Genomic DNA, 16955 nt, shown 5'->3' with positions numbered 1-16955 from the left:
GGGAGGAGATGGGTAAATAGTGTTATGGAAGCAATGAACATGTGTTTAGACAGACTTCAGGAGATAGTGGAGGATAGAATGGCTCAGAGTGCTGAGATCCATGGGGTCAAGAAGAGTCAAACATGACTAAATGAATCAACAAGAACATTAAAACATTTTCATGTCTTTTGAGAGGTCAAATAATATAATGGAAAGTATGCTGGACCTGGAGTCAGGAGACATCCAGGTTTAATTCTGTCTCAGTTGCTATCTATGTAAGTATTGGCAAACCATTAATCTCTTTGAACCTCAATATCATCTGTAAAATGGGTTTAATATTACTTATCTCACTGGGATGTTGTGAGGATCATAATTTTAAAATACATGTAACTTTGCAAACCATGAAAATTCTATATACATGAGACTTATCATTTACATTATCTCCTTGGATATACACGTATTGCTTTTTGGCTCATTCCTCCCCCCAACTTCAATCCAACTCAAACTGTAGGTCCTCTAAGACAGTTATCCAAAGTTCACAGTACTCTGTGAGTCTACATTTAACATAATGTAATCAACAAGCCCCAGTTGACTTGTTTTCTTTTAATAGAGGACAAAATTAGTTGACACCAAATGATTTAATTAAATGGTAGAATAACAAAACTAAAAATATTTTTTCCTACAAGGATGAGGCACCCTTGTTTACAAATACACACAGAATTAGTGGCAACTGAATACACATAGAGAAATATATAAGCAACATATTAAGCCATTGTGTGTGAAGGGAGGGGCATACACATATCTCCTTGTGGTTAGAGCACATAGGAGAGAGGGGTCAATCACATCTCAGATGTTGCAGGGTCCATATATGTCTTATAGTAATTTTATCATGCTGCTCCTACTGGGAATGTACCCCACTGGTTTCAGAAGTCATTGCTGGATATGTGGTCTCTATTTTACTGAACACTGCTGGACTCCAATCTCTTCCAGACACTACCAGTCTACACATGTTGTCGCCCCTAGATGCTACTTTGTTGGACATGTAGTCTTGAAATTCTGGCTAAAATGCTTGGCTATCCATTTAAGAAAGGGGCTCTTTAAGCTTAAGTAAATCTCAAAAGCTTTCTCCTCCTCTCTTTTTTTAGACAAGCAAAGACCTGTTTTCTTAAAATCTGGACTACTGGGACTTCTTATCTTCCAATCAGAGTGAGGCTAACACTCTAGGGCATAAACTCTTTTTTTTTTTATTTTTGCTTTTTGGAGGGCAATTAGTGTTAAATTATTTGCCCAAGGTCACATGGCTAGTTTTTGTGTTAAGTGTCTGAGGCCGGATTTGAGCTCAGGTACTCCTGACTCCAGAGCCGGTGCTCTATTCACTGTGCCACATAGCCGCCCCCCAAGGGCATAAACTCTTGAGAAGATAAAGCATATTAGTTGAAACCATCAGACAATATTTTCTTGGAACTCTTCTTTCTGGTTCAGGAACTGTGGCCAAAGACCTCACCCTAGTTTATGGTAAGCAGTCTATAAACCTCCATGCTTTCAGTGTCTGATATTAGAACATTACAGGTTGTTCAGTAACCTCCAAAAATCTCTGAGGTTGAGGATTTCCCAAATTTACAAACCATAATGAAGCAAGATTATCTAAGCCTACAGCAACTTCTTTTCTGCTACAGACCTAATAGCATTTCAGTGTGGACAACAAGACCTAAATGGGCTTTTCTGCATGCACTGCCACTTGAAGTACCCAGTGGAATATTTAGTTCAAGTGTTGTCCTCACTTTATAGATGGGGAGACTGAAACAGTGAAAGTTCAAGTGCTTTACCCAATGTCATGGGTGAGGAATATGAGTCAGATTTTGAATCTCACTACAAATCTTGTATACCGTTCACCATATCATGGTCTTTCACAAATTTTTTTTTATTCCACGTATTGTTTGAAAGTAGTATATTAAATTACTTCCTATTGTTATATACATTTGAAAGATTAAAAACAGAGTATGAAAGACACTCCTTAGTTTATTCATGTCCTGTCTAAAACTTGGTTCTAGCATGGGCAGATATTGAATGCTTTTATGTCCTGTAGTCACATGATTAAAAACTGGAAAATAATTTAATCATAGAATCCTTCATTTTACAGATATATTTATAGATAAACTATGTCCCAGATAATTTACGTGATTTGTTCAAGATGGGATAGATAATCAATAGAAGAGTACAGATTCAAATTCAGGTCCAGTGACTCTAAAGTCAATAAACTTTCATTTTCTTAAACAAGAGGACTAGATACACTATTTACCTACCCCTAGACTTGAGATTTGTACCTTGGTTTATCTTAAAGCCTGTCTCTTCATCACCAGAAAGTGTTAAATTCAGTAGGACCCCACCAACAAAACAGACTACAAAATATATGTATGTATTATGTATGTATAATTATGTATTGTGTAGGTATATAGAACTAGGGACATTACTAAAATTAGCAATATGGGACTTCAGGAACACATAGAAGGAAATGTTTTTTATGTTCACATTGATAAGTGTCGGGGACAGAGACCTTTCACATAAACCTGTTATTTGTACTAAAGCTCAGCTTATTATATTCCATATAGACAAGGAAAATGGAATGAGATTATTTGGAACCTTATAACAGATATAGTGTTGCTGAATATATTTGCTTGTCTAGGTTATTAATAAGCAATCCACAAAGCTGGCTGAAACATGAAATTTAGGCTAAACATCTCCTCTGCCCCTGAATGCATCATCAAACAATGATCTTGATTGATTGAAAAAAAAAATCGAGTCATTTTTCCCCCATCATGAGAACACATTTGACACTCCTTTACACACATCATGTCTCCATTTTGGCTTTTCTATTTTCCAGCTTCCCTGTGCTGTTTTCCTGCTAAGAAAGAGTTAAACATCCTGATGTGGTTAGAATGTGTTATACTTCCTGGATATTGTAATCTAACTTACAATATCCCAGTTGCCTTGAGCTTTGGGGTGATTTGTTATTCTGTCCTTCAACTAGACTCAGCACAACAAATCAAACCACTGAGATCTGGTTTTAATTTGCATCTTTGGGGGTGGTGGTGGTGTGAAAAATGGTCTTGTAACTACTGTAGAAAAGATTATTCAGGAATTAAAATGATAGCGAAGAAATGCCCACTGTTCTCAGTGTTTGTTTTTACTTGTTTTGTAGAAATACGTTGTCCCCTTTATGGCACAGCCTTTGCAATTTGAATGTTCTGGTATTCAGAGAAAGAAAACAAAAATTGCTATCTTACCTTGAAGGAAAGAGAATCCTAAAGCCACATATCTTGAGAGCCAAGGATGAATATCTTTGGAATGCAGTTCTATGGGGGTGTGGGCTAACTCTGAAAAGCAATAGCTTATAAAATTCTGGGCAACCGTCACATAGCATTTTGAGGCTATGGTAATTCATTTTTTGCTAAACATTATTTACAAGGGATAGGATTTTCCTCTGAGTATTTAGCTTTAGAGACAAAGGAGAGGAAGAAGTTACTAATTGTGTAAAGGTTAGCATCTACTTAGCAAAGGGATTAAATCTATGAATCATCATTTTTATAGTACAGATAATGGACAATGGAGAGATTCCTGTCATGGACTAGTGCAGCATAACTTTATAATGTTGTATTATAATGATAATAATACCAGTACCTTCTGTATGCACAAGAACTGTCTCAGGAGAATTCTAAGCAATTTATAGATTTGTTTTTAATCAATCTTCAAAGCATTCCCATGTGGTGTAGAAATCAGATAGTATGAACCTCATTTTTGTGACTGACCTCAGGCAAAATGGTGAAGTAGAGAAGGCTGTCTTTGATGCATCACCCACTTGGCCTATTTCTCCCAAGTTTGTCCTTTGCTCCCATCTTACTTACTTCCCACTATTTTAAGAGGGAAACTCTTTTTTAAAAGCTTTATGTATTACCTATTTCCAATATTTTGAGAGGAAAGGGATAAAAAAGGAGATGGAGAAAGAAAATGAAAAGAGGGAAAAGAAAAAGAGGAGAGAGAAAGAAGAGATGAAAAGAGAGGGAGAGAGAATGGTGAGAGGTGAGCATGGGATATATGAAATGCAGTGGCCTTATATTTTATTAATTTATTTTTGCTTTTTGGAGGGGGAAGGCAGAGCAATTGGGGTTAAGTGACTTGCCCAAGGTCACACAGCTAGTAAGTGTTAAGTGTCTAAGGCTGAATTTGAACTCAGGTCCTCCTGACTCCAGGGCTGGTGCTCTATTCACTGCACCACCTAGCCACCCCATATTTTATGAATATTTTAAAACTTATTTTACTATTTTAAAAATGGTTTTGATTTGTACAATCATATCATTTGGATGACCAAATATTTTCATGGTCAGAGTGATTTAGATATTCCAAATATATAGGTGTATGTTCATTTTTAAAATTCTTTGTCCATCTCAATTTTATTGATTCTCTGCTCTATATTTATATCATTGTCAGTTGCTAATGAATCCCCACTCTACTCCCTCCCCAGAAGAATCCTCCTTTATAGCAATAAGTATAGCCAGAAAGAACTAGCCAGCATCTTGGTCACATCTGAAAAGATATACTTCATTCCCTAACTATTGTCCACCATGTCTCAGAGGAGATAGAGAAAGAATGCTTCATCAGGGTGGTTCAAGAGGGGTGTTCCACTGATTTACATATATGATGTTATGTTTATTATTTACATGTACCTTAAATTGTTGTCCCTGTTAGAGGGTCATCTCTGAAAATTCCAGTATATTAAAGAAGATAAAGATGCCCTTTAGAGGATGGAAGAAATGGCTCCAGAAAGAAGTTTCTGACAAGGGAAAAGATTATCTTCAACCATGTCAAGAGGTTGACAGGTGGGAGAATGTGAATCAGAAAAAAAAAGGAGAAGAGAAAATTGAACTACTGAAGCCTGGCAATAGTTACGAGGTGGTTTTTGTTGTTTTTTCCATAAAGCTTGGATCTAGACCTTCTGAGGAAGAGGCTGATTCACCTGTTTTATGCAATGATAAGGAGAATCAATCAGCGACATTAGGAGCAAGGAAGTCCTTTGCAGCTCTCAAAAAAGGACTGCACATCATGATGTTTCATGATTTCCTTTTGAAGAATGCAGAGGTAGCCATAGAGAGATTTGACATGCCAATTAGGAGAAAGGTTATCTTCATGGAAAATAGAGCCAAGATGTGGATGGGGAGTCTGCTGAGGTCTATCAAACCTGATAACTGTTATCCAATTCCATTGACAGTAATTGTTAGCTATTTTTAAGTACTTGGTTGGAAACTGGATTGTAAGGGGAAAGGAATTAACTTTTGCATCATCCATTAGATTTTATAAAATATGAGGCATGAATGATCACATTCAAGCTTCAATACTATTTAAATATTGTTATCCAACTCTGATTCTATGATTCTCTATATTGAGCTATATTCTCAAATACTTCTTTAATACATGTGGAATGATTCTCTAATATCTCCAAAATATCACATTCAATCTTCATCACAACACTATGTAAGCATTTATATCTCTCTTATGCAAATGAGTAAATTGAACCTCATAGAGATTACAACTTGATGCCTAAAGGTATTGATTGACCTTCAAACTCTGTACAACTTATTAGTGTGATACAGTTGCCAAAGACAAAGCAAATAGTGAGGCTACTTGGTGGCAAAGTGTATAGAGCTCCAGACTTGATGTCAGGAAGACCTGAATTAGAATCCTACCTCAGACAATTACTAGCTGTGTAACTCAGGGTAGTCTGCTTAACCTCCCTGTGTCTCAGGTTTTTCTTGGGTAAAGTGGGAATAATTACTGAATCTATCTCCAAGGGTTGTTGTGAAGAGGAAACGAAATACCTGTTATCATTGTTATAAATGTTGATATAATCTAAAAAAGAAATATGAAGTACAGGAAAACTATGTGTGTATACACACAGACACATGATTATTATAACCTAGTTTTGAGTGCTTTCACCACCCTGTCTTCCTCTGGACACACTACTAATTCTTAATTTCCATCCAAAATTTTGGCATCCAGAAGTGAATAAACAATCTAGATATGGTCTAACCAGCACACAATATAAAGGTACAAAGACTTCCCTTACCATGTATGTCATATTTATGTGTTTTGGATCATGTTAAATATACACACATATATGTATGTGTGTATTACTATTCTTGAGTGTATGCTTATTTATTTTGCCTTTTAGAGTATTGTATCTCAAGTTCTATTCTTGTTTATAGTTATAAAGTACCAGGTGCTTTGGGGTCCTAAAAGAGTTTGAAGGAGGATTTGAATTCATGATTTCCTGGTTCTAAGTTAAGTGCTTTATTTACTGGGTCACCTATCTGGATCTAAGGATGACTAATCTAGATATGAAAAAGGTAAAATCACTGTGTCCAAATATCAAAAGCACTTCAAGGTGGAAAGGGGGTTTGATTTGTTCCATATTCCTCTAGAAGGCAGAACCAGGACCACCAGGTGGGAGTTATAATGAGGAAGAAATCCCTGGCCATCATAGCTGTCTGAAGTAGAATGTGCCGCCTCACGTAGTAATGAGCATTTTTCAGTGGAAAGTGTTCAAGCTGCAAATGGTTGGGTGGATTCTGAAAAGAGAATTTATGAATCAGATGGTGAATAGTTGAATCAGATGACCACAAAGGATATTCCCAACTCTGGAGCCCTCACTCACTCAAACCAAAGTCAACTACAAATCATGTCATCATTTCCCTTATGCCATGGTTCTCTTCATAAACAAAGGACAAAGACAACCTGAGTTTCTTTATTCAATTATGTTCTCAAGTATTACTCTAATATACATTGAATAATTCTCCAAATAAAAACAACTGTCTCATTTGAAATATATAACCCCACTTCTGAACCTTTAGGGTACCCACATAATAGCTTACTAAGCAGTGCTATAGTTCTGAAAGGACAAATGCAGTTTCCAAAGAATATACAGTGAACAGCTCGAGATCATAGGAAAGGCACCTTACGGGTCATGTAGTCCAACCTCCTCACTTTGTAGTTGAGGAAACTGAGACTTAAAGAGGTTAAGCACCCAGGTGGTAAGTGACAGAGCTATCATTTGAACTTCTGTCTGCAGAAACTATACTGTTTCTACTGCCCCGTGGGGCATTTGTATATATGTTTCTATTACTCCAAAGGACAAAGTGCTTAAACAAGTCATAAAAATACAGTGCCCTGCTTAAACATGCATAGTCCAGAATTCTGGAAGGGGCAAGAAGCTATTTTTGCCTCATTATACCTCTTTGCTAAGATCAATCTCTGTCACTTTTCTTTGCTATGCTTATTATTATTAGTTATTAAATATTTCTGACCCACCACTACACAGGACTTCAACAGCCATTTATTGTACCAGCACATTGATATGACCCTGGAATTGTACAAGAGGAGAATGGGCTGGATTGTGCCTTTGAAAAAATGTGCAATGCTTTCAATGATTCTAAAAAAACTTCTTTTAAAATATTTAATCTGAACTTTAGCACCAGAAAAGTATATGAAACTGTGAGTCTCGATTTCACACTACTTAATTTTAAAAAAAGTATGTAATGAATTCCTCATTATTTTTGAAATGGTCCTACTTGTCTCTAATTTCTTTCAAATCGTCTGTTCTCTTCTGTGAATTTATATTTAAAAATATGCTTTCAGAGGATTCTGGTCAGAAAATTCCAAGCTCTAAAGATTTTCCCCTACAAAAGAGATAAAATGTCACTTTAGGGAAGAAAAAGTGTGGATAAAAATAAATAAGATTAGGGGCAAAACAGGAACAATTTGAGAAGATCAGAAGAAAAATCCCAGGACAAGGTTTGGTCCCTGTGAAGAGCAGACACCTTCAGGAGAGGATCTACTTTAACAAGCAGCAAGTCCTGGGAATAGCTAGGTTGGGAGGCTGCCTTGCCCCAGCCACCTGAACTTTTAATCCCAAGAGAGTGAGGGGAGTTGGGTGTCTGAGCCTGGGAAGATCGAGGGAACCTCTGCTGACAAGAAATGACAGATCCAGCTGTGCTGCAAAGAGCAGAGGGGGTAAGAAGAAGCCAGCACACATCCAGTGAGTGCAGGAACAGTGGGGCAGAAAGCCCCTGGCTGTGGGCACTTACAGGAGGCTAGAAATTTGGCTTTGGTTACAGTTTACAGGGGAGAACTGAAGATCTGGAGCAAAAGGCACCATCCCCATAACCAAAGACTAGAGGTGATTACAAAAAATTAAGCTATTATCATAAAAAAATGCACAAAGGAGAAAGAATGCAACCATAGAAAGGTATTATGGGAATAGAAATGACTGGGTTCATTTTCAGAGAAGGAGATTGAAGTAAAGAAACCCCCAAGAGTAACATGAAATGGTCACTTGCCAAAAGACAATTCATAGAAGAACATTAAAAAGACTATAAAAATCAAATGAGAGAGATGGAGGAAAAACTAAAAACACACATACACATATGAATAATCCAAGAAAACAAGATTATGGAAATAAAGTCAACTGATTAGAAAAGGAGATCAAGAATTGAAAATTAGAATTGGGCAAAGTGAAGCCAGAGAAGTTATAAGAAATAAAAAAATGATTACACAAACTATGAAGAATGAAAAAAATAGAAGAGCAACATAATAAAAACAACTGATCTGGAGAATAGGCCAATAAGAGGGAACATAAGAATAATTAGGCTACCTGAACTTATGATTAAAAAAAAAGAATCAGGATACAATAATAGTAGAAAAAAATTAAAGAAAATTGTCCTGAAGCATTACAAGGGGAAAAAGTAGCAATAGAAAAAAAAATCCATCAAACACCACTTGAAAGAGATTCTATGAGGAAAACTCATAGAAATACTATAGTCAAATTCCAAAAACCCCAGCTAAAGGACAAAATATTAAAAGCAATGAGAAAAAATCAGTTTAAATATGGTACAACAATTAGAATCACACAAGATCTAGCAGTGGAGACACCAAAGAACCACAGGTATTGGAATATTATATATTTAAAAGCAAAAGATCTGGGGCTCTGGTCAAAAATATCATACCCAGCAAAGTTAAACATAATCCTGATTGAAAAAAAAAAGATAGGCATTTGATCACCTATCAGATTTTTAAGACTTTGTTAAAAAAAATGAACTTAATAAAAAATTTAATATACAAGAGCCAAGAGAAACATAAGGTACATATGAAAGACTGATTACAAAGGATTCAATAGATTACTTGTTATATATGTAAAATGTATAGATGTCTAAAATTGTCATTAGTAATTGGGTAGTTTGTAAGAAAGTTTGGCGTAGACCTGAGTATGATATGATTTTAAAAAATAAAATCATTTAGGAACATCTAAAAAGAGTAATTATTTTATACATGTGAGGTGCAAGAGGAAGAATTGATACAGAGGAATTAGATGGGGAGGAGGGCTGGTAGTTCTAGTAACCTACTTTTATCAGGAATGGGTTTAAGAGGGAAATATGTATGTGTGTATGTATGTGTGTGTATATATATATATGTATGTGTATATATGTATACACACACACATACATACACATATCTTCTAAATTCGGAAGAAATAAACCAGCAAGGGGATAGGGAGGGGAGGAGAGGACAAGGGAGGGATCTCTAGAGAGGATGATGAGGGAATAGGTTAAAGTGGGTAGTGAAGGGTGTTTAGATTTATGGAAATGGAGGATAGGGGAGGGATCTTTGGAGGAGGGTTGGCTAGGTAATAGGAGGGCAAGATAGAGAATAGAAAAAAGGTAGAAGAGTCAGAAGGGATAAGAAATGAGATGCTAAGATCAGGAGTAAAATTTATTAGGGAAAGTATATGTCTATATATGTATGCATATACATGTGTATATATGTATGTATATGTCTATATCGATACAGTAATATATCCACACTTAATTGTAGCCTTCTGGGGGGTAGGAGGAGCAGGGAAGGAAGTACAATGAAAGAACAAAGTAAAAAGTGCACAATAGAGAACAAAAGAAAACTTACAAGGAAGGACAGCTCTCAACACAAAGTGTAGTATTTATCATACAGGCTTTCTTGAAATGAAAACTTATCATTACATATTTTGAATCCTCTCTTATGTTCTGCTATGAACATGACATGCTTTTTTTCTTTTCTTGCTTTGTATTTATGCTCCAATATTTAAGTTTGTGATTTTTTTCCTTTGCTTTATTCTGTATTCTTATTCTGGTGTTTGAGTCTTAAAATTTTAAAAACAAAAACATATGTTTCAGTGGTCCTTTTTTCTTGAAATCCTACCCTACTCCATTAATTATTGAGAGGGACAGAATCAAAACCTCATATCAATTAAACATAGTCAAGGAAAATATATGTGCATAGTGGTCATATCCAAAAATGTATGTCTCTTTCTGTATCTTGAGTACAGCCCAACTCTATCAGTTGGTGGATAACATTCTTCATCATAGATCCTCTGGACATACAGTTGGTTATAGCATTATTCTGAGGTCTTATGTATTTCCAAGTGGTTTTTCTTCACAATATTGTTGAAGTTGTATAAATTATTCTCCTGGTTCTATACACTTCACTCTGCATCCATTCATGTAGAGCCTAAGTTACTCAGATATCTATATTTTCATTTCTTGTAGCATAGAAACATTACATTACATTCATATACCACACAATTTATTCAGTCATTTCCCCAATGGGTGAGCATTCTTCTTGGGTGCTAGTTCTTTCATTTTCCTTTCTATTTCATCTTTGGAGTCAGGAAGTTTATTTTGCTTTTGAATATTTCTTCCCTAATTTTACCTTCCCTCTCAATCAGCTGTCCTCTCCTCTCAATCACTGTTTATTTCCCTGTGTTAGGCTTGTTGTATTTCTGTACCAGGCTCTGTGTGTGTGTGTGTGTGTGTGTGTGTGTGTGTGTGTGTGGGTGTGTTCAACTCTTCTTTGGCTTCAGCCATAAGGGATAGGCCATTCCCACATCCCTTTCTCTACATATGTATACTTTTCTTCTCAAGCTCCTCAGGTGTGAGAAATAAGTTCTTTCCCCCCCTTCCTACACTAATATATTTATTTCATCCTTTTTCATTCTCTTTCTCATCTTAAAACCTTCAGAATCAAATGAATTCACCCCTATGTGTTCTGTCTTGTTGAATTTCCTTCAAACACTTTGAAGAGGTTCTGAAGGAACACTTGTTTCTTCTCCTCATGTTAAAATGTTAGTACTATATCATCATGAAGTTCCTTTCAATTTTGCTCAAATAAATTTACCTGTTTCTTTTTACTTCTGTTTATATTTGAAAATTCCTACTAATTTCTGGAAATGCTTAGCACATATTTTCTTATCCAACACTTACAATGCCCCTGGGAGGTAGTTACTATTATCATACCTATTTTGTATTAGCAGAGACTAAGGTTCATTGACTTGTTCATGGTCATAGAGCTAATAAGTCTCTAAGGCATTTGAACTCAGATCTCCCTGTTGCCAAGTTCAGAGCCTTATGCTCTGTGCTACCAGGCAGCCTCAAGTCTGTTAAAAGTTTATTTTTTCTGCTGTAGGATTTTACTCAGCCTGTACTAATTCTTGACTAGAAATCCTCCTCCATCCCCAAAAGCTTCCTCTTAGAATAATGACCCATCTTTTTGTTCTCTTCCAGTTATGCTGCCAAGGAGTAAGTCATAGAATATCTTCATCTTTAGTTGGAAAGTATAAATGCTTAAAGAATCACTTGGTATAGACTGAATGATAGGCTAAGAAAGCAAAAGAAAATAATTGTATTTTTGCATGCATTATCAGGCCTAAAAGGGACTTGAAAGATCATCTGATCCGACATTCATTCGATACATGAGAAATCCAAGGTCCAGAGAGTTTCCAGGTCTAAAATTCAGGGCACCTGACTATACTCCCAGTTCCCTTCCCATTATAGAATGCTCCCTTTCCACAAATCCTCCTTCTTTTAAACCAGTATCAAGTCTCCCTGCTAACTACTATGAAATCAATTCTCTTTGATATGTCATTCAAATAGGTGAATCTGTTTTGAGGTATTAGAATTATTATGTTGATTTTTCCCTGTCTGTCATTCCCATAAATAAAAAGACTAATTATAAGGGAGGATTTCATACACTACCCTGTTAACAGATTCATGTTCAGTTCACTACCACAACTTTCTACCTTATTCATGATGCATAGTTGGAAATTTCCTAGAACAATTATTTCCCAGGGATCAAAGCAATCATATCAGTAGTGAAGTGCATATTCACTAGACAATAGTGACCATTATAATATTATATATATTTTTATAGTTAATAGAATTGTAGGTAATAACCTTTTATAGCATTTTAAGGTTTACAAACACTTTCAGAAATATTATCTTACTTTATTTTCTCAAACTTGTGAAGCAGGTGTTATTGTTAACTTCATTTTACAGATGAAGAAAGTGAGGCCAAGAGATATTGAATAATTTGTCCATGGTCCCATAGGTAGTAAAGAATATGAGGCCAGATTTGAATCTTTCTGACTCCATGTTTAACATACTTTCCACTAGATTATAGAACATAAACTGTTTCAGATTGTAGGTTCTAAGTTTTTCCAGTAGAATGTCTTATTATTTAGTTGAATGTGAATATGTTCTTTGGTAACGAATGAAATCCTTTCCCATAATTGTAGGAAAGATAATAACAAACCAGAAGACAAACAAAGATGAAACCAGGCTGATGATAAGATTGAAATCCATGCCAAATGCAGATGATTTGAAAGAATTGAATATACTCAGCCTAGAGAAAAAAAGATGGGAGCAGAATCCTGATAGCTATCTTTACTTAAAAGTCAGTTATGTGGAAGAGGTGTAGGCTTGGTCTGCCTGGCCTTAGAAGGCCATACTTTGAAGTGGGTAGAAGTTGCATAGAGGAAGATTTTGGCTAAATATGAAGAAAATACCAACCAATTAGATCTTTGCAAAAGTGAAAGTGGTATGTCCTCATCTTCAAATGGAGACTAGATTACCACTAGTTAAGAATTTTTTTAAAAGACTCCAAGATGAACTAGATTCACCCAACTGCTAGTGCCCTACCTCCAAACTATCTTATACAGGGTGGTCCAAAAGTCTTAGTGCAGTTTTAAAGGTAAAACTGCACTAAGACCTTTGAGATACCCTATATTTAACTCTTTGTGTTTATTTTTTATATCTTTTTTTTAATTTATGGACTAAAACAAGCATTTTCATAACATAGTAAAAAGATGATTGCATGTGAATCTCATACAACTTCTTGTATAAGATTTATTTTCTTATTTTTTACAATACAGGAAATTAAATTGGTAGGGATTTTTTGTTTAAGCTGACTCATGTGTTTATAGATTTTAATAGAATAAGTTCTCATACAAGAAGTTGAATAGATGACTTTGGAGGCTGTCCTGTCAATAGGAAATAAGAGTTGTTTAATCTTTCTTCCTGGTATTTGTGTTATATAAAGTGCCTTCACTACAGTTTTATAATCTATGCTTGTGGCCCGCAAGCACTTGGAAAAAGATATTGAGATGTCATTGCCAATTTGTTTTATTGTTTTGGGTGCTTTGTTATACTGATTCCTTATTTGCCAACAAAGGGCCTTTTCTTCTGGTTCATTTAGAAAAACTTTGTCTATAGGCCCAAGTCATTAACTCTTCTCCTGAAATGTGCAGAGTAAATTTTAAGCTGTGGGAAATACAAGTTGGGTACATCCTGAAGTGGGTTAATGTTCTAAAGTGTGGGCCAGAGTTACAGGTTTCCCTTTGCAAACACAACAGAACACCTTTGCTCAACTAGAAGACAAGAGTGTTACCTTTGGGTATGTGCTTTCCCCTGTTAATCCATACCCATCACTTCACAGAATATCTCCTGAATTCTGTTTTACTTTAGCAAATGGAAAGAAAATACTTTATTAGTAGTAAGTTTATTATTCATTAAGGGGCAGCTAGGTGGCTCAGTGGATAGAGTGCCAGACCTGGAGTCAGCAAGACTTATCTTCCTGAGTTCAAATCTGGTCTCAGACACTTGGTATTTGTATGACTCTGGGCAAGTCACTTAACCCTCTTTGCCTCAGTTTCCTCATCTGTAAAATGAGCTGGAGAAGGAAATGGCAAAACTTTCCAGTATCTCTGCCAAGAAAATCCAAAATGGAATCATGATGAATCAGACACGACTGAAATGAAAACAAAAATTCATTAAGAATCTTAGTGAACCTCATCAGATCTCACTATATTCCACCATTAAAATGTGTTGCATAGGATAATTGAATGTAGAGATGGAAAGAGTCTTGGGAATGAATCATCTAGTACAATCCCATGTTTATTTTTAAATATTTGAAGAAATTGTGGATAAAGTTGGAAGGAAAGAAGGAACTAAATGGTGGAGCAGGAATTTAAACCCAATACCTCTAATGTTAAGTACCCTGCCCTTTCTTTATGAACTGCACTGCCCCCCAAGGAGGTTTCAAGAGAGTGCCCTGAGGAAAGAGATAACCCCAAGTAGGCAAAGTCCTAAATAGCCTTAGAAATGTCTGAAATAGGTAAGAGTTGTCCTCAGCAGTCCTACCCAATCATTATTTTAGGTGACGCTTTTAGAAAATGTAAAGGACACATTGATTATGTTAGGGCACAGGCAGAATCACAAATGCAAAGAAAATCTTTCCCATAAGATCTGATCTATGATAGTCTCTTTGAGGATAATTGCAATTAATGCCCAAATCACTTTAAGAGCTTTATCCCTGTGACATCATTCATCTAAATCCAGAAGGGTCTTCAAAGGTCATCTAGTCAATGCTCCTCATTTGATACATGAGGAAATTGACATCCATGGAGATTAGGTGACTTACAAAGGTAGTAAGCATAAAAAGTAGGATTTGAACCTTGGGCCTTAGACTCTAGAGCCAGTGTTTTTTCTTACTGTACCATTTAGTTCTCAGATTATCTCCATCTTACAGAAAAGTAAACTGTAGCTCAGAGAAATAAAATGATATGATAATATAGTTAATAACTGTGAGAGAGAAGATTCAAACAGTCTCCTGATGCCAAGTCTAGCTTTTAGCACACTACCTAATCGTGTCTCATTTAAATTTTAGACACTTTCCCCCATTTTTGTAGTATCCCCTCTCTGCCTTTACTCCCAGTCATCTATCCCTCCCAGGAAAGTCTTCAAGAAATTAATTTAGACTACAATATAAATGATTAATAGACCTTAACATAAAACAACTTTTGGGTATTTAAGATGTTTGGGAGGACAAAGCTGGAAGCCAAACAGATACAATTCTAAGATAATGAATTTCAGATACAATCAATATGGTAGAAAAGAGGATTTCTTTGTCATTTCTCTTCACATCTCACTACTTAGAAAATTACCTGTTCTATCCATTTTTATACAGAAGGCTGATTCTGCCATTCTTAAACTCTTGCAATTACATCTACACCAACATCAATCTGGTGATTCTTGGTATTGTGCTCAGATGCCAACCCACTTCATCTTGACCTCCAGGATTGGTTTTGGCCAAATGTAAACAAATCTTTTCAGCTTTTAGAAGCCCATAAAGCACAAATGACTAAATTAGCAGTTTGGGAAAAAAATCACTATCAAAGTGTTGTGTGTGTGTGTGTGTGTGTATTTCCAGGTACTGATGTGTACAAACAAAACTCACAATTTCTCCCGTGCTCCCTCTTCCTCTCCTCAGTGTACATGGTTATGTATTTCTTCCTTCTTCACTAGAGCACTGGGGCTCAGTTGTTGCTAAATGTTAAATAAGAGATAGAAAAAGCATCTTGTTCTGCCCATAGTTTATAGACTATAAGCACAGTTGCAAAGCACATAAATTCCAAGATCCCTGTAGGTGCCCAGTGGTATTTTAACCAATCCACCTTCAAATCTCAGCAAGTGTACCTACCATTCTGCATTTAAGTCTAAATTTCCTCACCTAAATCTATTTTCACTTCCTCTTTAGATTTAGGTGTTTACATGTTAAGGAAAATCAACCTCCTTTTTTTCTTCTCAAATTACTATGATAGCAATCCATAAGGAACTTTGGAAACAATTGTTGACCAAGTCTACTGCTCTGAACTCCTGTAGGCATCTGAGGAAACACTGCACTCAAAAAGTGAGGGAGAAGATCCATTCCGAGGAATGGAGCCTTACCTAGTACGGAGACTCTCCTGCCGTAATGTCCAGCTTCCTCCTCTGGCCTTCAGACAGCTGGAGCAAGCCGACTTGAAAAGTGAGTCAGAGAACCTACAGAGGCCCACCAGTCTTCCACTGAAGATTCTTCCCCTGATTGCCATTACATCTGCTGAGTCCACCAGGTAAGTGCCTCTGGGAAGCAGCTCCCAGTTCTATTTTGAAAAATTATTTTAATGGCTTGTGTGTTTGTAAAAGCTGTGTTCCCTAAGTAGTATATATGCAATAAAGAGAAAGAAAGATGATTTGTGCAGAGCATGCCAATTTTTTGAGGAGGACCAATTTTGGTAATATTCCTGAGAAAGTTGAAAACATATTGATAAATGATGGCAAAGTAACTGGGAATAGCCTACTATTATTGAAAAAAAAAAAATGCTAGCAAATGTAATTCAACAGAAAAATCCCAAGCAAGTTAGAACTAATAGAGAAATTACCATGTGGGAATAAGTAGCTCGAAATAGTAGGCACTGTTCATTGAGGCAAAATGAATTTGAAATTAAGGAGAGATTAATTATGCTGTAATTAGAGTCAAAGGAAAAGATGTAATTACATTCATGTGTATAGTAATGTGGCCTATAGCACTTTGAGGTACTGCTTACTTGAACACTGTTTTGGTTCTAAACGAATCTGTGAAAGTGAAGTGGAAAGACTTGACTGGTAGACCTAACAGCACTGTGCCAATGGTCATTTCTCAGTTATCCAGCGTTGTGTACTTTCAACTTTACAGGGGATTTTAAAAATTCCCATTTCCCCATGTTTTTTGTCTCATTTTTTCATTGCCCTAGCTCCTCGTTTTAG

General features: G+C 36.0%; 1 protein-coding gene and 1 long non-coding RNA gene across 7 annotated transcripts in view; one reads left to right on the top strand and one right to left on the bottom strand.

The window, feature by feature from the left end:
* PDE4D (phosphodiesterase 4D) overlaps nt 1-16955 on the top strand; it is a 1918796-nt gene that overhangs the window by 667020 nt on the left and 1234821 nt on the right. For all 6 annotated transcript variants that reach the window (XM_069096357.1, XM_069096351.1, XM_069096355.1 and 3 more), the window contains one exon: nt 16053-16282. In XM_069096357.1, coding sequence (XP_068952458.1) covers nt 16053-16282 — 230 coding nt within the window. The remainder of the gene's footprint in view (nt 1-16052; nt 16283-16955) is intronic.
* The window catches only part of LOC138167458 (uncharacterized), a 121797-nt gene that overhangs the window by 59180 nt on the left and 45662 nt on the right, over nt 1-16955 (bottom strand). The gene's annotated exons all lie outside the window — the stretch shown is intronic.

The sequence above is a fragment of the Petaurus breviceps genome, unplaced genomic scaffold, assembly GCF_028583685.1.
Source record: "Petaurus breviceps papuanus isolate PSGF00001 unplaced genomic scaffold, PetGlider_PUasm1.0 229, whole genome shotgun sequence".
Taxonomy (NCBI): Eukaryota; Metazoa; Chordata; class Mammalia; order Diprotodontia; family Petauridae; genus Petaurus; species Petaurus breviceps.
Note: the sequence above shows the minus strand (reverse complement) of the source record. Positions and strands in the feature narration are given on the sequence as shown.